General features: G+C 40.1%; 1 protein-coding gene and 1 long non-coding RNA gene across 3 annotated transcripts in view; one reads left to right on the top strand and one right to left on the bottom strand.

Moving 5' to 3' along the window:
• C2CD3 (C2 domain containing 3 centriole elongation regulator) overlaps positions 1-27,785 on the top strand; it is a 140,624-nt gene that overhangs the window by 77,254 nt on the left and 35,585 nt on the right. For both annotated transcript variants that reach the window (XM_029956599.1, XM_029956600.1), the window contains 6 exons: positions 7,371-7,973; positions 10,349-10,687; positions 18,874-19,012; positions 21,746-21,810; positions 25,759-25,964; positions 27,278-27,411. In XM_029956599.1, coding sequence (XP_029812459.1) covers positions 7,371-7,973; positions 10,349-10,687; positions 18,874-19,012; positions 21,746-21,810; positions 25,759-25,964; positions 27,278-27,411 — 1,486 coding nt within the window. The remainder of the gene's footprint in view (positions 1-7,370; positions 7,974-10,348; positions 10,688-18,873; positions 19,013-21,745; positions 21,811-25,758; positions 25,965-27,277; positions 27,412-27,785) is intronic.
• Positions 16,317-22,518, bottom strand: LOC115306279. The gene is made up of 4 exons (XR_003915288.1): positions 22,429-22,518; positions 21,426-21,620; positions 20,549-20,620; positions 16,317-16,769 (listed from the first exon to the last, which is right to left on the bottom strand). It is a non-coding gene; the product is annotated as an uncharacterized LOC115306279 (long non-coding RNA).

Genomic DNA, 27,785 nt, shown 5'->3' with positions numbered 1-27,785 from the left:
GGATACAGGATCTTACTATTTTTATGTTTACAGATGAGGAAATTTAGGCTCACAGAATTTAAGTGATTTGCCAAAACTGCACAACTAGTACTAGAAATCAAATCCAGATTCACCCATTGTTTTTCACTGTACCCCCCTCTCTCACTAAATGAAGAATAAAGAGGTAAAGGCCCAAAAGAAGACAGCCTCCAAGGCAGTCTAGAAATAATGGTCCTATCCTATTTACTGTTAGCTTAGTGACCTAGACCTTTCTGGGCCTTTGTATAACATTCCGTGTTCATTCCAAGTGTCTTTCTTAATGCATCTTGCCCATGTAGCCCATCACCCCACCAACAACCCCTCCAGCAACCTTCAGTTTGTTCTCTATATTTAAGAGTCTTTTATGTTTTGTCCTCCTCCTTGTTTTTAATATTATTTTTGCTTCCCTTCCTTTATGTTTATCTGTTTTGTATCTTAAATTCCTCATATGACTGAGGTCATATGATATTTGTCTTCTCTAATTTCGCTTAGCATAAAACCCTCTAGTTCCATAAATGTAGTTGCAGACGGCTAGATTTCATTCTTTGTGATTGCTGAATAATACTGCATTTTATATATATGTGTGTGTTATACATACACATCACATCATCTTTATCCATTCATCCGTCCATGGACATTTCAGCTCTTTCCATACTTTGGCTATTGTTGATAGCGCTGCTATAAACATTGAAGTGCATGTGCTCCTTCAAAACAGCACACTTGTATCCCTTGGATAAATACCTAGTAGTGCAATTGCTGGGTCGTAGGGTAGTTGTATTTTTAATTTTTTGAGAAATCTCCATTCTGTTTTCCAGAGTGGCTGCACCAGTTTGCATTCCCACCAGCAGTGCAAAAGAGAGCCTCTTTCTCTGCATCCTCGCCAACATCTGTTGTTGCCTGAGTTGTTAATGTTAGCCATTCTGACAGGAGTGAGGTGGTGTCTCATTGTGGTTTTGATTTGTATTTCCGTGATGATAAGTGATGTTGAATATTTTTTCATGTATCAGTTAGCCATCTGGATGTCTTCTTTGGAGAAGTGTCTATTCATGTCTCTTGCACATTTCTTCACTGGATTCTTTGTTTTTTGGCTGTTTAGTTTGATAAGTTCTTTATAGATTTTGGATACTAACCCTTTATCTGATGTGTCATTTGCAAATATCTTTTCCCATTCTATCGGTTGCCTTGTGGTTTTGCTAATTGTTTCCTTCACTGTGCAGAAGATTTTTATTGTGTAGAAGTCTCAGTAGTTCATTTTTGCTTTGGTTTCCCTTGCCTCCAGAGACATGTTGAAAAAGAAGTTGCTGTGGCCAAGTTCAGAGAGGTTTTTGCCTGCTTTCTCCTCGAGGACTTTGATGGCTTCCTATTTCACATTTAGGTCTTTCATCCATTTTGAGTTTATTTTTGTGTATGGTATAAGAGAATGGTCCAGGTTCATTTTTCTACCTGTCACTGACCAGTTTTCCCAGCACCATTTGCTGAAGAGACTGTTTTTATTCCATTGGATATTCTTTCCTGCTTTGTCAAAGATTAGTTGGCCATATGTTTGTGAGTCCATTTCTGGGTTCTCTATTCTGTTCCATGGATCTGAATGTCTGTTTTTGTGCCAATACCATACTGTCTTGATTATTACAGCTTTGTAATACATTTTGAAGTCCCAAATTATGATGCCTCCAGCTTTGGTTTTCTTTTTCAGGATTGCTTTGGCTATTCAGAGTCTTTACTGGTTCCATACAAATTTTAGGGTAGTTTTTTCTAGCTCTGTGAATAATGCTGGTGTTATTTTGATAGGGATTGCATTGAATATGTAGATTGCTTTGGGTACTACTGACATTTTAACAGTATTCTTTCAATCCATGAGTATGGAATGTCTTTCATTTCTTTGTTTTGTCTTCAGTATTTTAGTTTTCACAGTACAGGTTGTTCACCTTTTTTGTTAGGTTTTTTCCTAGGTATCTTATCCTAGGTATTTTTGGTGCAATTATAATTAGGATTGTTTTCTTAATTTCTCTTTCTGCTGCTTCATTATTGGTGTATTAAAATACAATAGATTTCATACATGTATCTTGCATCCTATAAATTTTTTGTATTTGTTTATTCTAGCAATTTTTTGGTGAAGTCTTTCTGGTTTTCTAATATATAGTATCATGTCATCTACAAATAGTGAAAATTTTATTTCTTCCTTACCAATTTGGAAGTGTTTTACTCATTTTTGTTGTGTGCTTGTCATGGCTAGGACTTCTAGTACTATGTTGAATAAAAGTGGTGAGAATGGACATCCTTGTCTTGGTCCTGACCTTAGGGGAAGAGCTCTCAGGTTTTCTCCAGTAAGGGTGATGTTAGCTGAGGGTTTCTCATAAGTGATCTCTATTATGTTGAATTATATTCCTTATAAACATAGTTTGTTGAGAATTTTTATCATGAACGGTTGTTGTACTTTATCACATGATTTTTCTGCACCTATTGATATATGGTTCTTACCCTTCCTGTTATTGATGTGATATATCACCTTGATTGTTTTGCAAACATTGAATCACCCTTGCAAACCAGGAATAAATCCCACTTGATTGTGCTGAATGGTTTTTTTCATGTACTCTTGGATTCGGTTTGCTAGAATTTTTGAAGATTTTGCATCTGTATTGATCAGGGATATTGGCCTCTAGTTTTCTTTTTTTGTGGTGCCTTTATCTGGTTTGGGCATCAGGGTAATGCTGGCCTTACAGAATGAATTTGGAAGTTTTCCTTCCTCTTCTATTTTTTGGACTAGTTTGAGACAAATATGTATTAACTCTTCTTTAAATGTTTGGCAGAATTTACCTGGAAGCCATCTGGTCCTGGATTTTTGTTCTTTGGGAGTTTTTCAGTTTCTTCACTGGTTATCAGTCTCTTCATATTTTCTATCTCTCAGTTTTAGTCATTTATAGTTTCTAGCAATTTAGCCATTTCTTCTAGGTTGTCTAGTTTATTGGTATGTAGTTTTTCATAATATTCTCATAATTGTACTTCTGTGATGTTAGTTATTATTTCTCCCCCTCTTATTTATGATTTTATTTACTTGGGTCCTTTCTCTTTTTCTCTTGATCAGTTTGGCTAGAGGTTTATCAATTTTGCTGATTTTTTTTTTTTTTTTCAAAGAACAGGCCCCTGGTTTCATTGTCCTACTGTAGGGTATGTTTTTGTTGTTGTTGTTGTTTTTAGTTTCTATATCATTTATTTCTCTTCTAATCTTTATTATTTCCTTTTACTGGTTTTAGTAAACCAGTATTCTTTTTCTAGCCCCTTTAGATATAAAGGTAAATTGAGATTTTTTTTTTTTTTTTTTTTTGCTTCATGAGGTAGCCCTCAGTTGCTATAAACTTACTTCCCTTTTAGAACTGCTTTTGTTGCATCCCAAAGATTTCAGACCAGTGTGTTTTTATTTTTATTTGTTTCCATGTACTTTTTTATTTCTTCTTTTTTTTCTAGTTGACTCCTTCATTGTTAGTAGCATGTATTTAACCTGCATATATTTGTACTCTTTCTAGATTTTTTCTTGTGGTTGACTTATAGTTTTATAGTTTTGTGGTCAGAAAAGATGCATACTATGACTTCGATCTTTTCAAATTTGTTGAGGCTTGTTTTGTGGGCTAATACATGATCTGTGCCAGAGACTGATATTTGGGTACTTGAAAAGAATGTGTATTCTGCTGTTTTAGGATGGAATGTTCTAAATATATCTGTTAAATCCATCTGTTCCAGTGAGTCATTCAAAACCACTGTTTCCTTGTTGATTTTCTCTTTAGATGATTTATCCCTTGATGTAAGTGAGGTGTTAAAGTCTGCTAGTTATTAATGTATTCTCATCGATTGTTTCTTTTATGTTTGTTATTAACTGTTTTGTGCATTTGGGTCTATACGTATTTTTTTTAATGTTTATTTATTTTGAGAGAGAGGGAAAAAAGCACACATGAGTAGGTGAGGGGCAGAGGGCGGGGGAGAGACAGAATCCCAAGCAGTCTTTATGCTTAGCACGGAGCCCAACACAGGGTTCAGTCTCAGTGAACTGTGAGATCATGACTTGAGCCTAAATGAAGAGTTGAGTGCTTAACCAACTGAGCTACCCAGGTGCCTCTGGGTGTGTAAATATTTATAATTGCTGTATCTTTTTGGTGGATTGTCCCCTTTGTTATTATATAGAGTCCTTTGTCTCTTGTTGTAGTTTGTTTTAAAGTCTATTTTGTCGAATATAAGAATTGCTACTCTGGCTTTCTTCTGATATCCATTTGCCTTATAGATGTTTCTCCATTCCCTCACTTGCAATCTGCAGGTGTCTTTAGGTTTAATATGAGTCTCATATAGGCCGCATATAGATGGGTCTTGTTTTTTAATCTATTCTATTACTCTGTGTCTTTGGATTGGAATGTTTACATTCAAAGTAATTATGATAGATATGTATTTATTGTCATTGTATTATTTGTTTTATGATTGTTTCTGAAGATTTCCTCTGATCCTTTCATGGTTTGCTGAGTTTCTTTAATAATATATTTGTCTTGCTTTCCATTTATTCTTTGCATATTTAGTGGTTTTTGATATATGGCTACCATTAGGTTTGCATATAACCTTTTCTGCGAATAGCAGTCTATATTAAGTTGATGGTCATTTAAGTTTGAACTTGTTCTTAACTCCTCTCTTCGGTATATGTTGCATATCTGATCTCCCTTTATTTTGTGAGTTCCTTGACTGAGTTTTTACAGAAATATCCATTTTTACAGGTCTTCTGTTTCCTACCTTTATAATGTCATTTTTGGTCTCTCCTTTCCTCAAAGAGTCCCCTTTAATGTGTCTTACAGAGCTGGTTTAGCGGTTATGAACTCCTTTAGTTTTAGTTTGGGAAACTCTTTATATCTCCTTCTGTTATGAATGATAGCCTTGCTGGAGAGAGTATTCTTGGCTGCAGATTTTTCCCCTCAGCACCTGAATGTATTGTGCCACTCCATTCCGGCTTGGAAAGTTTCTGCTGAAAAATCCCCTGTTAGCCTCAGGGGTTTTTCCTTCTAAGTTACTGTCTTCTTTTGTCTTAGTGCTTTTTAAGTTTTTTCTTTATCACTATATTTTGCCAATTTAGTTCCTAAATTTCTTGGTGTGAGTCTGCTTATATTGATTTTGATGGATTTCTCTATGCCTCCTGGATCTGGGTATCTATTTCCTTCTTCAAATTAGAGAAATTATCAGCTGCCCCTTTCTTTCTTTTTTTTCTGGGATTCCTGTTGTATGAATGCTACTACATTTGATGGAGTGAGTCACTGAGATTCCTAAGTATGTTCTCACTTTGCATAATTTTTTTCTCTCTTTTGTTCAGCGTTATTTCTTTCCATTACTCTGTCTTCTAGGCCATAAATTTGTTGCTTTGCTTCTTGAGCTTCTGCTATGTATTGTGTCTAGGTCTCACTCATGTCTTCCACTCTTTTCTCAAGTCCAGTGAGTATTTTTATGATCATTAATGTAAATTCTCTATCAGGCATGTCACTTATATCTCCAGCCGTGGCCTTGTCCTGTTCTTTCATTTGGGATAAGTTTCTCTGTCTTCTCATTTTGCCTAATTCTCTGTGCCTGTTTCTATGTGTTAGAAGGTCAGCTATATCTCCTGTCCGTGAGGGTCATGGTCTTGTGAAGAGGAGGTCCTGTAGTGCCCCGCAGAGTAATCTACTCCTGTTCCCCAAGGCTTGGCCCTTCCAGGAGGGTCTCTAGTATGTGGTGCGTGTGCTTTCCTGTTTTGTCCTGGCCACTTTATTCTTCAAGCCAGTTGTCTGCAGAGGCTCTCTTTGCCTATTGTGGGCACTGTTTGATCCCTGGCATGAAGGTGGTGTGCATTTTAACCAGGTGTGCTCTAGTCTGTGTATGAAATGAAACCTGTCACCACTGCCACCCCACCAGAACACAGGCTCCACAAAACTCCCGCGTTGGGAAACACAGTGTGAGCAAGGGTTTGGGCTATTCTTCTGGGGCAGGGGGCCTGTCATGCTGGGACTGAGGCAAGCGTGACTGGGAGGGACAGCTCCACCAGAGCAGGGGGTATGCGGCTTGGTGTAAACAAGTTAGGTAACAAGTGTTGGCCTACGCTGGTTTGCGCTGGTTCCCGCTGGTGGCCCTGTGATTATGCTGAGGGGTGGAGGGTGGAAATGACACCAGCCAACTTCTTGTTCCAGAGGCGTCTCTCTGTGAACACTCTCTCTCTGGGACACGCTCTTAAGTGAGTGAATAACTTTCCCACTGGGTGCCCCAGTGTGATTTCCCACACTGTACGTTCCCAGGCTGTTTGCCTGCCTCCTCTCCACGAGCAGCCCCAGTGCCCTCTGGGCTCTGTCAGAGCCAAGCATGCTGACCTTTAAAACTCCAGGCTTTACGCCCCACTCATTGCAGGAACTCTCAAAATTCAGCCCCTGTTGTCTTCCAAGGCAAGTGATATGGGGATTTGTTTTCCCATGAACTCCCCTGTGTGCTAGTCTCTCTCCCTTCTATGTGACCATGGCTCCCTACCCCTGACCACAATCGCAGTAGTTTCTTTCTAAACTATGATCCTTGGGGCGCCTGGGTGGCTCAGTCGGTTAAGCCTCCGGCTTCGGCTCAGGTCAGATCTCACGTTTGTGGGTTCGAGCCCCGCGTCAGGCTCTGTGCTGACAGCTTAGAGCCTGGAGCCTGCTTCCAGTTCTGTGTCTCCTTCTCTCTCTGCCCCTCCCCCTCTCATGCTCTGTCTCTCTCTGTATTAAAAATAAATAAGACATTAAAAAAAATTTTTTTAACTATGATCCCAACTACCTACCTACCTTCAGTGTGGCCTCTTCTCTCCCTTTAAAAGTCGTGAAGTTTGTTCTGCCAGTCTTCAGATCAGTTTCTGGGGTATTTAGGATGATTTGATAGTTATCTAGTTTATTCATGGGACAAGGCAAGCCAGAGTCCACCTACTTGCCTGCCATTTTCTAACCCCTCCATTTCACATTTTTGTAGCACTTTTCTTTTCAAATTCTTCCAAAACCATTATCTCACTTGATGATTATAGCAACTTTGATGTGCAAGATTAGCACTAATTTTCCCATTTTTCAGGTAAAGAAACCAAGGCTGAGAGAAATTAATGTCTTACCTAGACTGAACTACTAGTTTGGGGATGAGTTTAGAATGAGAGAGAGCGAGCTCAGGTCTTCCAACTCCTAGCCTTTGTTCTTCCATCTGATTGCATTGTCTTTCAATAACCAGATGAAACAAACTCCAGTGCCCTGTGGATACATGTGGGCCAGGGTGATGGTGGCTCTGGAGTAGGAAGTGGGTATATCTTTTTATTCTTAAAACAATAATTGAAAATCTTATTTTTTTTCCATAAGGGATCACAGGATGGTATCCTATCATTTTACCAGAAGATGGGGCCCTGCCTCATGGTTTGGAGCTCATGCAGAAGATTGTGGGTGGCCTGGAACTTTCAGTTTCCTTCACACATCCTGGAGATAGAGAGCGGGTGTTGGAAGCTGCTGAGCTACTAGGCTGGAGCTTTGAGAATAACTTGAAGAATCTTGTCAGGATGGATGAAGAGGAGCCAGCCACTGTCACCATATCTACCCCAAGGCTCTGGCTGCCCGTCCATTGTGTGCTTCTTGCTGGCCAAAAGCACATTCAGAAGAACATATACTGCTACCTCCGCTACAAATTTTATGATCATGAAGCCTTCTGGACCCCTCTCAAGAAGCCTAAAGAATCTACAAACAAAAAGCAAGTCATGGTCACTTTCAAGGCATCCAAAAGAGCAGAAGTCAATAGGGGCCCATCAGTGCTTTGGTATTTCAGGGAAGAAAGGTTAGAGATCCAAGTGTGGCGGGCTTATGGCAATGACAGTGTGGAGAGGCCCCACCAGACGGACAGTTGGATTGGCTCAGCCTATGTGGACCTGGCCAGACTTGGGGAGAGGTCAGCAAGGACTTTAACTGTCAGTGGTAAGTGAGGAACCAGCCTCAGCTGCTGTGGTTTGAGAACCTGCTCTGTGACAAACACTATGTGATATACTCCCTAGAATATTGTTCTCAGTCAATAAGTGTAAAATAAAAATGGGTGAAATGCTCATTTTAAATACACTGAAAAACATCCCTGCTAATGAGACTAGGATATCTCCTCTGTCTGGTCAACATATCTTGAAATCATAGAGAAAATTCACATGCTAATAAACTGGTTCACACGCAGACAGGAAAAAGCTAACATTTTACAAGTGGCATTATGTGCTAGATGCTTTCTTTTCAACTTTTGTTCTTTACTTGGCCCTGGGAATTCACAGATGAATAAGAAATTATGAGAGAATACAGTAGTAAATAAACAATTACAGTGAAGCATAAGAACTATGAAAAGGTATTCTCAGTGGTATTGTGGAGCACAGGGATGCAGCATCTCTTTGGTTCAAGGAGGGTATCTCAGTGGAAATGACACTTGAACTGAGTTTCAAAGGATTTAGGAATAAGCCAAGAAAAGGGGAAATTATATTCTAAACAAGAAAATAGCCTGTGTAGGCACAGAGGCATGAGGCATTCTGACACTTTTTAGGCACTTTAAGCAATTTGGTACCGCTGGGTCATAGGATACATAGGATGGGAGCTGATAAGAGAGGAAGCTAGAAGAGCAGATTAGAGTACTGGACATTTTTCTGAGAGCTATGGAAAACTATTCCAAGGGGGTCTGAATAGAAGAGTGACAGTTTTGCATTTTCGAAAAATAAATCTAGTAACTATAATGCAGAATGAATTGGACATGACCAGACTAGATTCTTTATAAACATGATATTTATTTATTGGGACACTCTTTGTAAGGTTAGTTGTTATTTCCTTCACTATACAGCTAAACAAACTGAGTCACAACCCTATTTTAGCTCCATTAGCCTTGCTCTCTAACCCTGTTATTGAACAGGTGGCCCAATCTAAATAAGGAGAACTGAGTATCTGGGTGATAATTCCAGATTCTCTGGTTCTCTCTGGACCCAGCAGGTGTAATTCTGGCTCTGCTGAGCACCTCATTAAATGCCATGTGTCCTATTTTATCTGGGCAAGCCTAGAGTCACTTCAGAGAGCCAGCAGAAAAAGTCTTTGAAGTAAGCAAAGCTCACCTGAACTAAAGTTTGTAAAGACAGGCTTTTAACTTCACTCTGCTGAAGAAAGTAGGTTTGGAACACCGCATAAAAATGTATGGATCAAAACTCAAGCACAAATACCTCTTTTTACTGAGTGGTACCCAAGGCACTATTTAATTCTTCAGATTGTCCATTCTCTCATGCTTCTCCACATCCCTTCAGTGTAAGCCTTTTATCCTCTTGTGAAGCAGCTTTGTACAAAGTGTGGCATTTGATGTATTTGTTGGATGAGTCAGTCAATCCATCCAGTCATTCTTCCAAGTAACTTAAGTTTCTTGAGGATAAGGATTTAGCTATGTTGTTTCTGGATGATTCCCCTCCTCTCACCCTTACTTTCTTCTTGTGATAATGATGATAATTCAGACATTGCATCAAAGAAAAGAGGTTACCTAATAACAAAAAAACAGGGAAAGTTCCATCTTGCTGCTTTCTATGAATCGGATGACTCCATTTTCCTGAATTGAAATGAGTCTGATGAAGCAAACTTTAAGATTCTGAAAGAATTTGTAGTGCCTTCTGTTTTATAATTAAATCTCATTTTAATATCCAGGAAGTCTGTAAGTTAGGTCCCTGGTTTAAATCTGCCGCTTTTCAGAAAAATCACCTTGGCAGGTTACCTAACCCCTCAGATTCTAGCACGTGAAAAACACTCAACAAATACTTATTCCTCTAATTTTCTTTCTTGCCCCCTTTGCCTCCACCTCCTATTTTACTTCCAAATGATCTTCAGGGCTACTGCCAGAACATACTTAGTTGTTTAAACAAACTAAATTGCGCACCAGGACAGCTTCCTAAGGAGAAGGCCTAAGGACAAGAGCTAGTAGGATATGTGGAAGAGGAAACAGACCACTCCTGCTTTAATAAAAAAAAAAAAATATTCCTTTCCAGAAGCTTCAGAGGTCATTTAAGTCCGCTCCCCGCCAGCACCCGAATCTCTTCCACAAGCTCTGTCTGGTAGTCATTTGATTTGGCTTCAAATCCAAGCTCTCACTACTTTGCATTAATGGAGCTAGTGTGTGTGCTGGGGGGAAAGGAGGTAATACTAACTGCACACTTTGTTTTGCTGGTTTATTGGGGTGTGTAGGCCTGTCAAAGGAGAGAAGACCACAAGCACTCTCAGTGAATCATCTCCTCCAAGGGCAGAGAGTGTTCTTGGTTTCTGCTTGCTTGGGCTTATTCTTCTCCATACTCTTGCAGGTGTGTATCCTCTATTTGGACGAAATGCTTCCAGCCTCTCAGGAGCTGCCTTGCGAGTTCATGTGGTTCTTTCCTCTCCTTCCCCACACTCTGGGTCCACTCATGAACTGGATTCTGTGGACTGCAGCAGCCACAGTGAGTCTGAGCAGTTCCCCAGAAGGAATGAAGAGAGCCAGCTCTCTCCATCACCTGGCCACCAGAAGTCTTCTGCCTCCACCCAGGCCCCCTCCAACCCCACCACAGGGGAAGTCTGCCCAGCCCAGGAGGGTCCTGCTGAATTGGATGGAACTTTTGCAGTCTGTATCCTGGTAGAAAGAGCAATGCATCTGAGTTTGAAAGGTATGCCCTACTTACTCTTCCCAGAACATGTATCTGACACCTCAGCAATGGTCCTGTCTCCACAGATCTTTCCAATCATGATAGAATCTGCAAGAAGTGTTAACCATCTTAGTCAATAATTATGATATTTCTCAAGCCTACAGGTTAAAGAAACAGGAGAGCCTTTCTGAACTTGTGGACCATGCCAGTTTTATTAATATCGCATATCATTAATTCCCCAGTCCAAAAACCTGTCAGCTTGGATACTTCTCGTTTCCTTATCCACTATCAAGCCATCAAATCCATTAAATTGTTGCATTATCTCTTAAATTTCTCTTAGGGTTCTTTATTCCTTTCCATTGCTGTCAACTCAGGCCCTCATCATTATGCACCTAGGGCCAAGAGTTCTTAATACTGCATCGCTAAACCCCCCAAAGGCTCCAAGGATAAGTTAGGGTTGGTGAACTTGGATAGGAAAATAGTCACATCTGAATTTTATTACCCCTTACTAAAACTTAACATTTCCTGCAATTGTGAACATAGCCAATAGTCGCTTTCAATATTAACAGTACCTGTGATGTTGTCAACACTAGAAATCACCATGAAATGTTTTATCTCAGGACAAAGTCTTCTCCAAGTACAGTCCTTGCTTTGCTGTATGAGAGATACTGAGGGGTTCCTGGGTGGCTCAGTTGGTTGAGCATCCGGCTTCGGCTCAGGTCATGATCTCGCGGTTCGTGGGCTCGAGCCCCGTGTCAGGCTCTGTGCTGACAGCTCAGAGCCTGAAGCCTGTCTTCAGATTTTGTCTCCCTCTCTTCTGACCCTCCCCTGCTCATGATGTCTCTCTCTCTCTCTCTCTCTCAAAAATAAATAAAACTTAAAAATCTTTTTGAAGAGATACTGAGATCCCATTTGAATCACAAAACTGGAAAATAATTTTTGCTTTTTTACTGACCCACCAAAGCAGCCTATTTTTGACAAGTATAATATATAAAAACTGAGTTAAGGAAAGCACAAAAAAACTGATTTTTTTAAAGAAGTGTTGTTACTGCATTGAAAATATAATATTTAAATCTTTAAAATACAAAGATATGCTTTACGTTCCATTTTAGGGGGGTCCTCATATTGCAAAAAGTAATACAAGTACAAATATAAAGCAGTACAAATATACTTACAACTTTTCTATTAGACAACACGTCAAATCATTTTTAAATATGATTTGGCAAGGTAATTTGACCATAATTTATTGAGCATCTCCCTGTGTCAAGTTCTATTCTCATTTCTGCACAATAATTATCTCATTTAATCCTTACCACAGTGTGGTTATGGTATGAATAGATTGCAGTACCTACCCATTTTATAAAGATCAAAAAGATAAAGTGACATGAGTTACACAGGTAATTAAGCTCTGGGAAGCCAGGATTTGAGTCTGGCTATGTCTGGATCTGAAGCCCATGCTCTTTCCTATATACCATTCTGCCTGTGATGTGGCTGTTTGTCTTTAATCCTGCCTGCGCTGTGTGTACCAGTCCCTCTAGTCCAGGATGGGTATGTACTGCATGCCCAGGCCTATGCTTACATCGCAAGAATGGCAGTTCAGTTCAGCAGGTACAGTGCCAAGTACAGAGAGGGCAGAGCAAATGACATGTGGTTTCTGTCCTCCAAGAGCTGATAACCCTATTAAGATTGGCAATGATATATAATGATTAATGACATATAAAGCAAAGTGTTCTGAAGGCCAAAAGAGCATTATAACATACAGTGTTTAGGAAGTTTAGAGCGCACCTGGGTGGCTCAGTCAGTTCAGTGTCCAACTTCAGCTGAGGTCATGATCTCACCGTGTGTGGGTTCAAGCCCCATGTTGGATTTTATGCTGACAGCTCAGAGCCTGGAGCCTGCTCTGCCTCTCCCCTGCTCATGTGCACACACACACGTGCGCTCGCTCTCTCAAAAATAAATTAAAAAAATTTTTTAATTTAGTTTAGAAATCAAAAGATGAGATATGTCTGAGAAATCAGAACTTTATAGAATAAATAGGATTTCAGAAAGGTGGGGATAAAACTTCAGGTAGATATTTCTGCTTAAACAAAGGTATGAAAGTAGGAAAGTATATGTTCTGGGCTTGCTTCGAGATCATGTTAGCACTTGATCCTCTTTGGCTGGATTCTCTTTTGGCTAGTCATTGCAAGGGAGTTATGGGAATCATGAAGAAATAGATCAGAAAATTGCTGAGCAGCAGTAAGGGCTCCACTGAAACGAACTGACATGATTTTAGAGTGATCATGGATGATACAATTGTGATTTTCTTCCAGTAGTGCTTGGCTTCCTTTATGTTCCTGTCACAACAAACAGCAAGCCATTCCTTGGGACTTTGGTCACACACCTTTCTTAGCCTGAATTCCTTTCTCCCCTTCCCCAGCTACCAAGTTGCAGCTGGTATCCTGCTCTTCGCCACATTCATCCTGTTCCAACCATGCTGCCCCCCAGCCTTTGCTTTTTCTGGAATATAGACAGACTCTTGCCTGAAGGCCTTTGGATCTGATGTTCCTCTTCTTGGACTATTCATAACTCCTGGCATGTCTTCACTGAAATAACTTTGTCTCAGAAGGCCTTCCCTGACCACCCCTTGAAAATTGTAGCCCCTCCCCAACATTTTCTAGCCCTTCTTCCTGCTTTATTTTTGTCTACAGCCTTTAACGGTGTATTTTGTTTCTTTTCTGTCTTTTCTAGAAGATTATGAATCCTACAGAAACAGAGATTTTTGTTTGTTTGTTTTATTTTGTTTATGCTAAATCCCTGGCCCCTAAAGCTGCATCTGACACATAAGCAGCAGTATTTGTTAAATGAGGAAGTAGGTGAATTTGAGGCCTTGGTCATATGCCCTCTTCTCCTTAATACCTTCTCCGATTTCCTCCTTTGCCTCTCCTGCAGCACAGTTGCTTTTAGGGACTTTAACAAAGGATAAGTTGCAGGATTAATAGATTTATCCCACAATTACTTACCAAGTTCCACTGTGTCAGTACAGGGTATAAGATCATAGCCTCTTACACAAAATTTCTGTCACCTCTTCTCCATTCTCAGTGCCATGTTGCTTGTTCAGGCCTCAGAAACTTGGACTATTGGGATAGCCCTCTTAATGGTTGCTACTTCCAGCATTCTCTTTCAGTATCTTTTTCATTCTGCTATTGAGGTTATACGTCTTGTCAACAATTATGACCTCTCTCAACTTAAAATAGTTTGTTGGCTTTATATCCGTTAACACTCTTAGTGACAGAGCACACAAAATGCCGCCCATGTGGCCTAATCAGTCGCTCCAGCCTCCTCTTTCACCATTTCTTACAGTCAAAAAATCAGTTTTTGCCAGTGCCCCGTTGGACCATGCTCTGTTCTCTTCCTAAAATGCCTTCTTTGTCTCCTTTTCAACAAACTTACTCCTCATCCTCCGAGAATAGACTAAAGTGACACCAACACTTTGAAGCCTACTGACTACCTCTTTTAGCATAAAACCTCCCTCTAGATTTCCCAAACTCCCCCATACCTCCACCCCTACTCCCACACAGTTTTCCTTTTTCATATCATATATCAGTCCACACTGCAAATGTCTATAAATGTGTCTCTCCACTGTCTGTCTGTTCTTTGGGACGGGACTATGTGTTTATTCCTGTATCCCAGCACCCCTGATCTTTGTAATGTAGCTAAGCAAATGTAATAATGTGCTCTTGTTTGTGAATATGATACTTAACACCTCCAACATTTTTGGCATGAATTACAAATCTGTAAATCACTTGTTATTTGGTCTCTCTCTGCTTACTCAGGGTAGAGCACTCATCAGGGTGGATATCTGACTTTCAGAGGTCTCTGTTGTCTCCTGATTCCACCCTCAGTAACAGACCCATATTTTCTTCCCACAAAGTTTATGTGTCAGTCAGACACTGTGTTTGGTCCTGAGAATACAGACCTGCCCATCATCTCTCTGAAATGTGCCTTCCAGATGATGATGTACTAGAGTTCTGTAATGGGAGTCAGAGGACTGGGTTCTGGCCCCAGCTAAGCCATTAACTTGCTTTGTAACTTTGAGCAAATGCATTTCCTTCTCCTCAGCCAGGAAATTGGTGGTCATTTACGTTCATGTCTAAGATTCTCTTCAACTCTCATCATCTAAAAACATCGAGCTGAAGGCAACTCATGCCACACTCTCTGATTCAGCTATAATTTGCCAAGCTTTTGTGAAAATCATTTTGGATGCAAGGCTAAATGCAGGTTCACAAAGAGCCCTGAATTAGCCTTAGTAGAGCTTAAACATAAAGCAGCTTTGAACTTTCTGTGGTCCTCATTCTGAAAATAAGACTTTTTTTTTCTTTTTTTTTTTTTAATTTGAGAGAGACCATGCACGCAAGCGGGGGAGAGGGGCAGAAGTTGGGAGGGAGAGAGAATCTTAACCTGAGCATGGAGCCCAGCGCAGGGCTCAGTCCCACAACCATCAGATCATGACCTAAGGCAGAATCAAGAGTTGGATGCTCAACCGACTGAGCCACCCAGGCACCTCTAAAAGGGCTTCTTACATACTTTTGTTAAAGAAAGCTCTGAAGACCCATTCTTTATGAATCAGCTTTAGTACTCTTCAGGTTTGTATTCTTTTACTAGACAAACACATGTCTCTAGCCCCATTTTACAAATAAGGCACTAAGGAACAGAGAGGTAAAATTATTTGGGGTAATTTAAGTTATACTCAGTAGAAACCAAAACGATCTATAGTGTCATCAGCCTTTAGAGGCTTTCTTTAACCTACCAGTCAGGGTTAGGGACCCCTCTGGGTTCCCAAAGCCCCCTGCACTTTTGGTATAGTCTTTCTCTTATTTTGTTTGTTTGTGTCTGTCTCCTCCAGATCAGGAATCAAACCTGACTCATCTGGGCACATGTGACAGAGAGGAAGTGTCAGTGAACATTAGCTTAATGAAAGTGGACTGCGTTTTTGTTAATATACAAATTTGAGCGTCACTTGAGGGGAAAGTTTCCATCCATTCATTCCAGGCCAGAGGGGGAGCTCTTAACCAAATAGAGTTAATTAGAACTATTGATTGCAGTGATAAACCCCTGGAGTAGGAGCCCAGAGACCTGGCTGGGTCTTTCAAATGCGACTTAACCAGCTGTGTGATGAGCAAGCCACTTTACCTCTCTACTTTTTTGTGAAATGGGGATAGAAGCACCTATCTTGTCATTTTCAGGTATGTTTGAGGATAAGTTTGGTATATGAGGAAGGTTTATAAACTATAAGGTATTATCCAAATATAAGGGGTTGTTATTTTAATCTCTTTGGAAAAATTACATCTTTCTTGATGCATATATTTACATAAAACACAGGAAATCCAGTGAAAACAGTAAAACTGGTTCATCTCAAGTCCCCTTAACTGCTCTTGATGTGTGTCCCAACCTGTGGGAGGTATTGTGCCTTTCTTCTGGGCTGCCTCCAAAAAAGTATTTCAGAACTTGACCTTTTCCAGAAATGTAAACAGGCCCACCTGAATTTCCACCCACAAGGAGAGACCCAAAAAAACCTGAAAGACCTGCTTTCTCAAGCTAATTTGTCACCTGCTCTTTGGCTAAAAGGAGAATTTCTATTCAAGATTAAGGAACAAATTTCTTCCAAAATCAAAACATGAGTTTTATTTCAAGGCCTTTAGCAGATAAACCATCTTCAAAAATAAAAGGGGTGGGGTGGGGTAGGTGGTATGAGAGTGTTCTGAGCAGTACTAATACACATTTGGAATCACAGTTCTGTTGTGAGCAGTGTTTGGGGAGTACATGTTCCAGATGAGAAAACTGATACCCAGAGAGCCAGAATGAAGTGCCCAGCGTGCCATGGTGAATCAATGGCAGAGGACACAGGAACCTAGGGTCCTGCCTCTCAGAGCCATAATTGGCCCTCTCTGCTGATCTCTCCAAGCTTTCCTGGGCAGATGTCGTCCGATGATGGTGTGTGCATGCTGCAACAGGACAAGGCGGCTTCTCTCTCCATCCGGGCAGCTGTCTGGAGGTAGAGGTAGAGGCGAGACTGCAAACCTTTAATAAGGGCTGCGGGTCCTCTCTGTGCATCCAGGGACCTCTCCGTTAAGTGAAGGAAACATAGACACAGATTATTACAGAATGCTGTGGGGACTGCCAACAGAGAGGCAGATTATCTCCCTCGCTATGAAGATTTATGACATTTTATTGGAAGAAATCAGTGAGAAGCTTGAAACTTTCTAAGGAAAGTGGGAGAAAGAGAGGGAGCAGCTGGGTCAGGGAGTGTTCAGTTGTAGGAAACAGAACTCACTGCAGCCATTTTACATCATGCATGGTGGGCACCCTGTGGTAGTGGTGATGGGGTGAGTTTTTTGTTCCTCTGGATAGTGTAAATTATAAGACACACTTCTTTCCTTTTTTCTCTCCTTCATCTCTAATCCTAAGATTCATAGCATTTTAGAGCTGAAAGTGATCTTGTGGAATATTTAGACTATATTATATAGAGTCTCAATTCAGCATTTTCCAAAAGAACTCTGTGATGGAGATGTTCTGTATCTTTACTGTCCAGTATGATGGCCAGTAGCCACATGTGGCAATTGAACGCTTGAAATGTGGTCAGTGCAACTAAGAAACTGAATTTTTCATTTCTTTATTTTCATTAAAGTTAAATAGCCACTGTGGCTAGTGGTTATTTTGTTAGCTCAGTTATAGACTATTTACTATCATCCACCATCTTCATTTTACATTGTTGTTTCTTCTTCTCATATATAAAAAATTTTTAATGTTACATTTTCCAACTTAAATTGTGTCCTCAACAAACAACTGTATTTCTTTGAATAGCAATTTAGGTAAGTAAGTTTAGACAGCATATTGAGATCTTATATGAAAAGTCTGCTCCCTACGTATCACAACTGTTAAGGTTGACTTTGTAATGAATGTAATTCAGGACATTCATCCTCTTTGTGTGGACCTCACATCCCCTACCAACATTTGTCAGTTTCTGTAGACAGAGAAATACACAGAAATGATCTTTTGGGTAAACTGATGAGATGACTGAAGAAAAACTTCTGCTCTAGGTCCTCATAAGGGCTGGAACACAACCTGGCAAAATGTGAAAAATACACATTCTCATTTCTGTGTTTGGGTTTTGAATGCAAATGAAGAGCCTTAAAGCCTTCACGTTGCCTCCTGATAGTCCCCTTGTTCAAAGTTACCCTTATACGCTGTTATTCTCCTAGGAAGGAGAAAAAGAAAACCATTTTACTTTGTCTTATGAGAGAATAAATGACTGAATGTCCCATATTGGAAACTTTATCTTGTAAGAATTAACACCAGCACAGTACTCAGTGTTTTACATTTCTTAACTCTACTAGATGCAATAAAGAAAATTGCTAATCTCTCTGTACCCCAGTTTTTTTCATCTATATAATAATAAAACCTACCTGTGAGGTTTTAAGGTTTAAATTAACTAATACATGTATAGTGTTTAGAACAGTACCAGGCACATAATAAGTAGTGTATAAGTTAGTTACATAATAATATTTTTATTTTTTTATTAAAAATTTTTTTTTATGTTTTATTTATTTTTGAGAGAGAGAGGATCAGAGCAGGGGATGGTCAGAGAGAGAGGGCCGACACAGAATCCAAAGAGAGGCTCCAGGCTCTGAGCTAGCTGTCAGCACAGAGCCTGACGTGGGGCTCAAACCCACGAACTGTGAGATCATGACCTGAGCCGAAGCCGGATGCTTAACTGACTGAGCCACCCAGGTATCACAGTTACAGAATAATATTTTTAATCCTTGTAACAATTTAGGAGGTGTAAGTATCATATGCCCCATTTGAGGAAGCCGTGGCCTAGATTGGCCATGACCAATCACACAGAATGTATATGGCAGAACTGATCATTGATCATCTGACTCTTAAGTCTGGGGTTTTTGGCAGTTCTACTTTTTTCTCTCAATCCAGTATTTTCCATCATCCCACAAAGCTCTGGGGAATATTTATGAACTGAGCCTTGAAAGGACAGCTTGAGTAGCAGAAAGGATAGTGGAAACACTTCAGATATAGGGAATAGCTCAAGCAAAGATCCAGGAGAGGGTGGGAGAAGGCTAGGAATGGTCCTGCCTATACCTGTATAATGTGAGGCTTCCAGCACATTCTTTCTAGCACCCTAAAGTCAGTCAGTCTTTTGTGTTCCATTTCAGGGATCCCCTTGACAGAGCGGAAAGTACTGATACCCAGTTGCTGTGTATCGTTTGCAACAGCTGATGAGCCATCTCCTATCTTCACCCATGTGGTTGAAAACACAGACTCCCCCATCTGGAATTTTCAACAGCAGTCAAGGTTTGTATTTTATGATATTCCATCAGTCCTCTAGAATCTGCTTTTTGTTTCAAGAGACACAGTATTGAGCAGACTGGGAAAATGATTTTATCAAGCACTTTTTAAATCCTGGTGCTTATGAATTCACAGCTAGTAATGGTTTTAAAGGTTTTATTGCAGTGGGTTTTTACTCTTTCTGAGCTCTTTTGAGCTCAGTACAACTAAAAAATTATTCAGTGAAGACCTCTTAGATGCCCCGCTTCGTCCTAGGGACTGAGAATGAAAGACGGTTAAAACAGTCCCTGCTAATGAGGTGTTCGTGGTCTATCTGAGAAAATACACAATAGAATGTGGCAAGTGCTGTAAAAGTAGTAAAAAGGAGTTCTTGTGCATCTCAGAAAGAGTTATTTAGGCCAACATAGAAGTTCAGGGAAGTCTTAATAAGATAATTCAGCTGAGTATTGAGGAATCTACATAGTTTATCTAGGTGAAGAAGGCAGAGCAACTTAATCTCAGGAAAGCCTATGGATTATGTATCCTTGAAAAAGATTTCTGGTGCAATAGAAAGAGCCTGGGCTTTGCACCTAGAGAGACATGGCAACCCACCCCATCTCTGTCATCTATTGGCTGTGTGGACAAATTATATCTCTGAGCCTCAGATTCCTCATCTGTAAAGTGGGGTTAATTTTTACAGAGTTATTGTGAAGTCCAAACTAGATGACATTTAGGAAAATTACCTCATGGTACATAGCAGGCACTGGACAAATGTCAGATCTTTTGGAAGACTCAAAAGAATTCGAGGTGGAGTTCTGCCAGTCCTGTTGGAGTGTGGCTTAGAGGTAAGGGGCTGACATACAGTCCCGACGCTGCGGTGCAAGGTCCTCCTTTTTCTTCTGTCACCTGTGTCATCATCATTAAATGTGGGCGTTCTAGTATAATACTGTTACGTTGTCTTTGTATGGCATCACCTTTATAACGTTTCTTTCTTTCCACCAGCAGTAGTCACACCACATGGTGTCTGACCTATTTTCTCACGGTGTTTACACACCTAATTGAGCCTCAGCACTTGCTCACATGTTCAGTGTTTTGAAATTTAAGAGGCTGACCTGAGTCAGGAGCTAGAACTGCAGAGACAGCTCAGTACTATCTATGGTGAGCTGCTGGAAATTACAGAAATTCTGGCTATAATGGCCAGGTACTTCATCTAAAATATCAAATCTACCTTAAAAGGCAGGAGGCCAGAGGGCTAAGCTAAGTGAAGATGATTTATTCATTCAGAAATTAATTTTATGGACTTGATGTAGTGACATTTAACAGTCTCCTAATTTCATCCCCTTGCTTTATTTTTTATTAATCTTTTTTTTTAAGTTTTATTTATTGTGTGTGTGTGTGAGAGAGAGAGAGAAAATGAGCACAAGCTGGGGAAGGGGAGAGAGAGAGAGGGAGAGAGAGAATCCCAAGCAGGCTCTGCACTCTCAGCAAAGACCTCAACACAGGGCTGGAACCCACAAACCATGAAATCATGATCTTAGCCAAAATCAAGAGGCAATTGCTTACCTGACTGAGCCACCCAGGCATCCCCATCACCTCTCTTTACAGTTAAGACTGTGGATTGGGAGGTTCCATAGTCTGTTGAAAGCAGAGGAAATATTAGAAGAAAAATGAATAATGGTGCTGTTTACAATTGCTTTATCACAAAATTGTTTCTCTTGATACTCGTAGCAGCCTTGTAGGTAGAAATAATTATCCCATTTAACAGGTAAAAAAAACCAGGGCTCAAAAAGTCTGAGTTTCCAGGGCCACTAAAGTGATAATAGTAGAGCTAGAATTCAGAGGTATGTATTTTGACCACGAGCTAGACTTGAGATTTTTGACACAGTATTTATTTCACTTTATCACAATGTCTTTCACTGGTCTTAGAGTGGGTTCTCTTCAGTTCCCCCATGGTGTCTAGAGAAGGAAAGTAAATCTCTTGCTTTTCCCTGGATCTCCTCAAACAATGGTACCTGGTGTTAAAATTTCCAAATCTTTGTGATTTAAAACTATATAAGTCACTTCATGTAAAATGTATTAGAGATACTCATTGAATTCCACATCAGTTTCTTTATCTTGTATGAAAATTGGGCACTTTCTTATTTTGGTGCCTTATCTCTGTATAGTTTGGCTTTAGAGTCAAGCAAACTACAGTTTAAATTCCAGCCCTGCCACTCACAGACTCTCATGTGACCATGAGCAAATCACTTGACCTCTCTGAACCCATCTTTATCACCTGTAAATGAGGGATAATAATGTCTAGGGTTTTGTGCAGATTACATGTACATGAAACACTAGGCACCATGACTGGCCTAGGGTAGATACTCAATAGATGTTCTTTTTCCCCTGTTCCTCCCTTCTCGCCATTCCCATTTCCACGTCACATAAAAAGAATCCCTACCTGCTCCAGTAAAACTATCCATTACTCTTGAGGAGCTCCCTTTCCACAACCCCTCTTATCCTGAGAAACAGTTTGAACGGGGCAGATACCGTCAGGCAGGAAAGTACTGCATCGGGGGAGCCTGATTTCAAGTCTTGGCAAGTTACTTCTCTGAACTTCCATCCCTCATTTTAACTGTGAAGATAAAAATACATCCTAGAAGATGACCATGAAAATGTTAGGAAAGTGCTTTGCAAACTATAAGATACTCTTCAAGTCTAAGTTTCATACTGCAGAAGCTTCCTATACAGTTAATTTATGGTGGTTGTTTTTCTTAATAGGCTATCAAAAGAGCTTCTTTTGGATCCACAGCAAACTCTGGTCTTCAAAGTTTGGCATAAAGGAGGTATGAACTCTATTCTGTGAATATCTGTCTGGTTGTGAAAATTACCTCACATCCTGTTGACAATTCCCAATCCTTTTCTTTTTTTTAACAAGTGAACCCATGGCACTTATGATGCAGGGAATACATGTATATGTTAGAGGGAATCTCACAGAATGCCACATTATTGTCCTTTGGAATTTAAATCCTTAGAAGCCATATCATTTTGTTGGACCATCTGCTTAGTGCAGAAGTTCAAGTCCAGTCTTTCCAGTTGTATCTCAGTAGTCACACTGTACAGCCTACCACGTGCAAGTGATTTCCCCCTTTGTGTGATGTTACACCTTCTGTTGGCTCTGGCTTATTAACCAAGCCCTTAGCATTTTTAAGCAGTACACAACACCAGCATCTTGTTCTAAGAACCTCCCCAGGATGGAGGTGCTGACAGCGTGGTCCTTGAACCTAGTTTTAGTCAGCTACCATTATTAAGAGCCATATTTCAACAATATTAAGAGCATGGACTCTAAAGCCACACTCTTGGGATTCAAATACCAGTTCTACCCCTTACAAGGTAATGTGACCTTGGGTGAATGACTTAATTTCTCTGTGCTTCAGTTTCTTTATTTATAAAATAGTACCTACCTTGGGGGAGAATAAATGAGTTCCTGATACTTAGTAAAACCTTCTCAGTTTTATTGTTCTTATTAGTGAGTGGTCATATGCTGAGAGTTTTCCAAATGTCTCTAATCCTGCAAGGTAAAAATGTAATTAGTTAAATGTTATAAATGTAACAGCTGAGGCCCAAGGAAGATAAGGGGCTTGACTAAGATCATATGCTTATTAATCGGTGGAACCAGGATTTGAACCCAGTTCTGACTGGCTATGTAGCTTTCACCTTTTGTACTTCACCATGCTGGTAAGGTCAGCTGGGAAAAGTGAGCAGATGAGGACATCCAGTTATATCAGTTTATATGCTAAGAAATTTTTGTCTTAACTAAATCCCTCCTATAAATCTAGCTACTTTAACATTCTTGCTAGGGCCTTTTACACAGTTTTTACACTGTGTTTACCTGTGGTTAAGTTTGAGAGCTAACCCCAGAGCTTACTAAAGACCTGAGAGTAGTCAATGTGTAAATGAAATTGACTTACCTGCCTCTCCTCCTGTGCTTCGGTTTAGAAATGATGCTGTGAATCTGGCTTCAATGATTTGTCCCATGCTCCAGCCTTAGATTTACTTATCATGTCCCCCACCCCCACTAACCTCGTAAATGTGGCAGGAACTGATTATAAACCCATTTTTTCTGAATTAATGCAAGGAACTCCTGCTATATTTAACTAGGCTCCACCCTCCTCCCTGGCTTTCTGTTCTTCTCTTTTCTCTAAAGTACTTCAGAGATTGTCAAGCAGACTGGTTTGCCTCAATCCAGCACTTACCGTAGCGAGAAAAAAAGAGTAAGCTTTGGTCTTGTGCAGACCTGGATTCAAATCTTGGCTCTGCCATTTATGAACTACATAACCTAATAAAACACTTGATGTCTTTGAGCCTTTGATTCCTTATTAATAAAATTAGGATAAAAGTACATGTCCTACAGGATTTTTATGAGGATTAAAGATAATAAATAATAAAGTATTTGGCACATGGGGGTGGTGCATGGGTGACTCAGTTAAGCATCCAACTCTTAATTTCGGCTCAGGTCCTGATTTCAGCTCAGGTCGTGATTTCATGGCTCATGTGTTTGAGCCCCACGTGGTGCTCTGTCCTGATGGTGCAAAGCCTGCTTGGGATTCTCTCTCTCTCCTTCTCTCTCTGTCCCTCCCCGCTCGCCCCCTGTCCCTCTCTTTCAAAATAAATTAACATTTAAAAAAATAATGTATTTGGTACATAATTGGTGCTTAATAGATGGTGCTATTTTTATCACACCTACTAAATGTCAGTTCTGTGCTAGGGCTATTTGGTACAGAGAAGAACAAAATACATTCCTTATCTTTGGGGACAACTAGAGAATCCTGTAAAACTCAGTTGTAAATGGAGATGGGGAAAATGCCTAAACCCAACGAACCACGCTTACTTAGTTCTGTCTCTCAGTGTAGGTAGATGTCTGTCTTCCCTTAACTCCATCCTCCACTGAGCCTCAGCTATGCAGAAGGTACTCAAACCAGGCCAAGCTGCGTTCAAGAAATATTTGAGTTCCTACACTGTGCCAGGCACTATGCTAAGTACTAGGATTCAAAGATAAAAATAAGGCACACACGGTTTCTGTCCTCATGGTTAGTATGATTAGGCAAATATAGGGTGCTCTGGTAGGGGATATCTAACTCACAGGATGTCAGAGAAGGCTTGCTGGAGCACACTTCAGCTGAGAAGTCAAGGGGCATGACATAGTATAGTCAGAGGGAATAGCAAATACAGAATTTTGGAGTAAAGAAAGAGTATGAAGGAAGTTTGAGATCATTGGAACACAAACTACAAAGAAAGAATGATGAGTTGTCCCACTCAGTCTGATATTAAACGGAGCTCTTGAACTGTTGTTTTTCTCAGTGATCAAGTTAGCCTGATTTCTCCTCAGGTATGTTTACGATGTAGTGCTTTCATGTTAGCCAGAACCCTAACGTTAGTCTATCAAGAACGGGTTATACTTGGATAACCAAATAATGCAAGATTAATTTTCATTGCAAAGGTATAAAAAAATATTTGGAGTGCAAATTAGTGGTTCTAGCCAACATTCTTCACTCCCATTGGGTTGGAATTACCCTACTCTGGGGAACACAACTTCAAACATCCCTCAAGTCTAAGACTTCAGCTTGGAAGTTGAAGGGGATCTTAAATCTGGTTCAGTACTTCTCATTATATATATGAGACCTGAGGCTTAGGGAATTAAAGTAATGTGTTTTCCGTCAAAGCCATATCAGATTAGCTATTGTAATGCACTGCCTCTCTGTCCCACTCTATGTTGGCCAGGTCATTAGGGTTCTCAGTGGATGTTTATCAACTTCTTCATGATGTAGGAAAATTTATGGCAAGAATGAAGAGTGTAGGGAACATAAAGCAAGTGATATTTGTCTCAGGTTTCAAGTAGGTTCCAGTCTCAAGAAGAGTAAGGTGTCTAAAAAACGTTAAACAGTGTATGATGAGTTCAGTGTCCCCAGCAGTGTGCACAAGAAACTGGGAAACTCATGACCACTCCTCTGAAAAATTTACAGTCCTTGATTTACTTGGCAAATTGAAAACTGAGAATTGTGTCTCATGTTTGGTAGAATCAGCCTTTGATATTTGTTATAGGGAATGTACCCTATACAAAACAAGAACTTATGGAGTAATGGGGGCCTGTTTGCCCCAGATACTTTCATGTCAGAAAGGAACAGGAAGCAGTGAGTCAGAGAACAAGAGTCATTGCGTGGTTGCTGGTCCATCCAAGAATGGGTCTTCATACCCGTTAAGGGCAGCCCCCGTATAAACCTTGGCTTTCTTTTGTGATTTGTGTCACTCTTGTTCTTAATTAAATATAATACATGTGTGTGTTACAGAGAATTTGGAAAGTATAGACAAGTATAAATTGGAAACTGTAAATCTGTAAATCCCTCATAATTCCAAGGGTGATTGATGGGGTTTCAAATGATTTTTTTCAAGACCCTTCCCTGAGGAAGAACACTGGGACATGATAACGTAGGGAAAAGAATAAGTGTTTCTTATGTTTAAGGGTTATTTTCTAATTGCCTGTATCAAGAGGACAGAACTCAACTCTACTAGCTTTTCCCTGCCATACCAAAAGGGAATTCCTAATAGTGAAAGCATGCTGTGGTTGCCAGTCTCTCTCATCCCCATTATCTGCCTTCTCTTTTAATTTGGTGTCACTGAACTACCCCACCACCACTGCCCAGTCCTCCGAATCAGCTGCTCTCTGTGCAGCCTCTGATGTCAGTGGCAAGACATGCCCAGCCACACTGCCCGGCTCTTCTCTCTTTCCCCCACAGATGAGGAGAGGGTGATTGGCTTTGCCTCAGTGGACCTCTCCCCACTTCTTTCTGGCTTCCAGTTTGTCTGTGGCTGGTACAACATCACAGACTTCAGTGGAGAGTGCCAGGGGCAGATAAAAGTTGCTGTCTCCCCTCTGGAAAGTTTGATGCACTTTAAAGAAGAAAGACAATCAAGACGTAGGATGGAAACCCCAGGATCACGGGTACGTATCCTAATTCAAATTCTTAACCAGTAAATATTTTACTGAGAAAATCTATAAGATCTTCTTTGCGTGTTTGGTACTTTCCAGCTTACAGAACACATTATGTATTTGTGTCTCATAATGATCTGATGACTTTTTTAGGGTGATAAAAATTACACAGTGATGTACAGAGTGGAATAACAGTGGTGATGGATTCACAACTCCGAATATACTGAAAACCACTGAATTCAAGGGTGAATTTTATAATGTGTTAATTAATCTTAATTAAAATTTTTTTACTAGAGTATATAGTTGACACAATGTTACATTAGTTTCAGGTATACAACATAATGATTCAACAAATTTATAGATTATTCTGTGCTCACCACAAGTGCAGCCACCATCTGTCACCATACAGTGTTGTCACAATACCACTGACTGTATATTCTCTATGATGTGCCTTTTATTCCCATGGCTTACTCATTCCTTGACTGGAAGCCTGTATCTCCCACTCCCCTTCACCCACTTTGCCTTCCCCCTCCCCTCTAACAACCATCAGTTTGTTCTCTGTTCCATGTTCTCACAAATGGCTGTATCTCAATTTTTATATAAAATTATTGGCAGCATGGAGTTTGGAGTTTGAAACCATATTGGCTAAAGTTTTCAGAAATTCTATTGCATTAAAATCATTAGTCTGTCTTATAAAAAAAAAAAAAACAAACCAGAAAGAGGGGAATCAACAAGAGCAAATACAGACAACTCTTTGAGAGTGTTTAACTGTAAAAGAAAGAATTTCCAGACTGTCCCAGACAGGGGTACTCTATCAAAGTAAAGGTTTTTTTCTCTTTTATCATGGATGTCTGGCCCAGAGTCTGGTAGAGTGTGCATCAGTAAATATTGAATCCATGAACAAACGCATGAGAAAGTGACAGAGTTAAACAGTTCCTGTATAAGAAGGCCTTTCTTCATCCCAACCCTGGTAGTCATGAGACAAGAAATACGACAGCCAGATCATCCTCACATGAAAAATAAAATATCTAGCCAGTTCACAAACCAGCTGGAGGAGCAGGAACATAAATACAGATAAAGCAACTAAAAAGCAATCTGATAGCATAGTGTGTAAAACCGGATAAGACTAGTACCTACCTATAAGATGATTGTGAAGTTTAAATGAGAAAATGCATGTAAATTGCTTAGTACAGCCTTCAACACATCGAAATGCTCAGTATATTATATTTAGCTATATACAATAAATCTTACAAATTTATTTATACTGCTTTTTTCCAAAAGATTTTGTGGTGACAAGTGTACCATTTTTCTCATTGATTCTATAGATCCCAATATACAGCCCATTTTCCTTCCCTGCTTCTGCTACCTGTGCCTCACTCCCCAGCTGTGCTGCAAAATGGACCCCAGCACAACCTGCTCACACCTCATCAGGGGAACTGGATTTCTCTTCTCCTGGGAGGTAAGTGAATTTTGGGGATGAAATAGAGTCAGAGAGTTGAAGTTTATTAACTGAACTGACTTGTCATTTCTCTTTCCTTTATTTCTTTTCTTTTTTTATTTACTTATATAATTTTGAGAGCTAGAGCTAGAGGGTATGAGCAGGGGAGAGGCAGAGAGAGAGAATCCCAGGCAGACGTGGATAGGATAAGGGTACTGATATTAGGAGAGAATACAGATCACTGGTGAGGACACGACTTAGTAATTGTAAAAACTAAGTCTAGTGGTTTGCTTTTTGTCTACATAAAAATATCCCTGTTCCCACCTCGAAAGGACCATATCAAAGTGACATATTCTGATCCAGCCAGCTATCTAAGGCTAACCAAATTGTGGTAT

This window comes from Suricata suricatta, chromosome 11 (genome assembly GCF_006229205.1).
Source record: "Suricata suricatta isolate VVHF042 chromosome 11, meerkat_22Aug2017_6uvM2_HiC, whole genome shotgun sequence".
Lineage (NCBI taxonomy): Eukaryota > Metazoa > Chordata > Mammalia > Carnivora > Herpestidae > Suricata > Suricata suricatta.
This window is presented reverse-complemented; position numbering and strand designations above follow the sequence as displayed.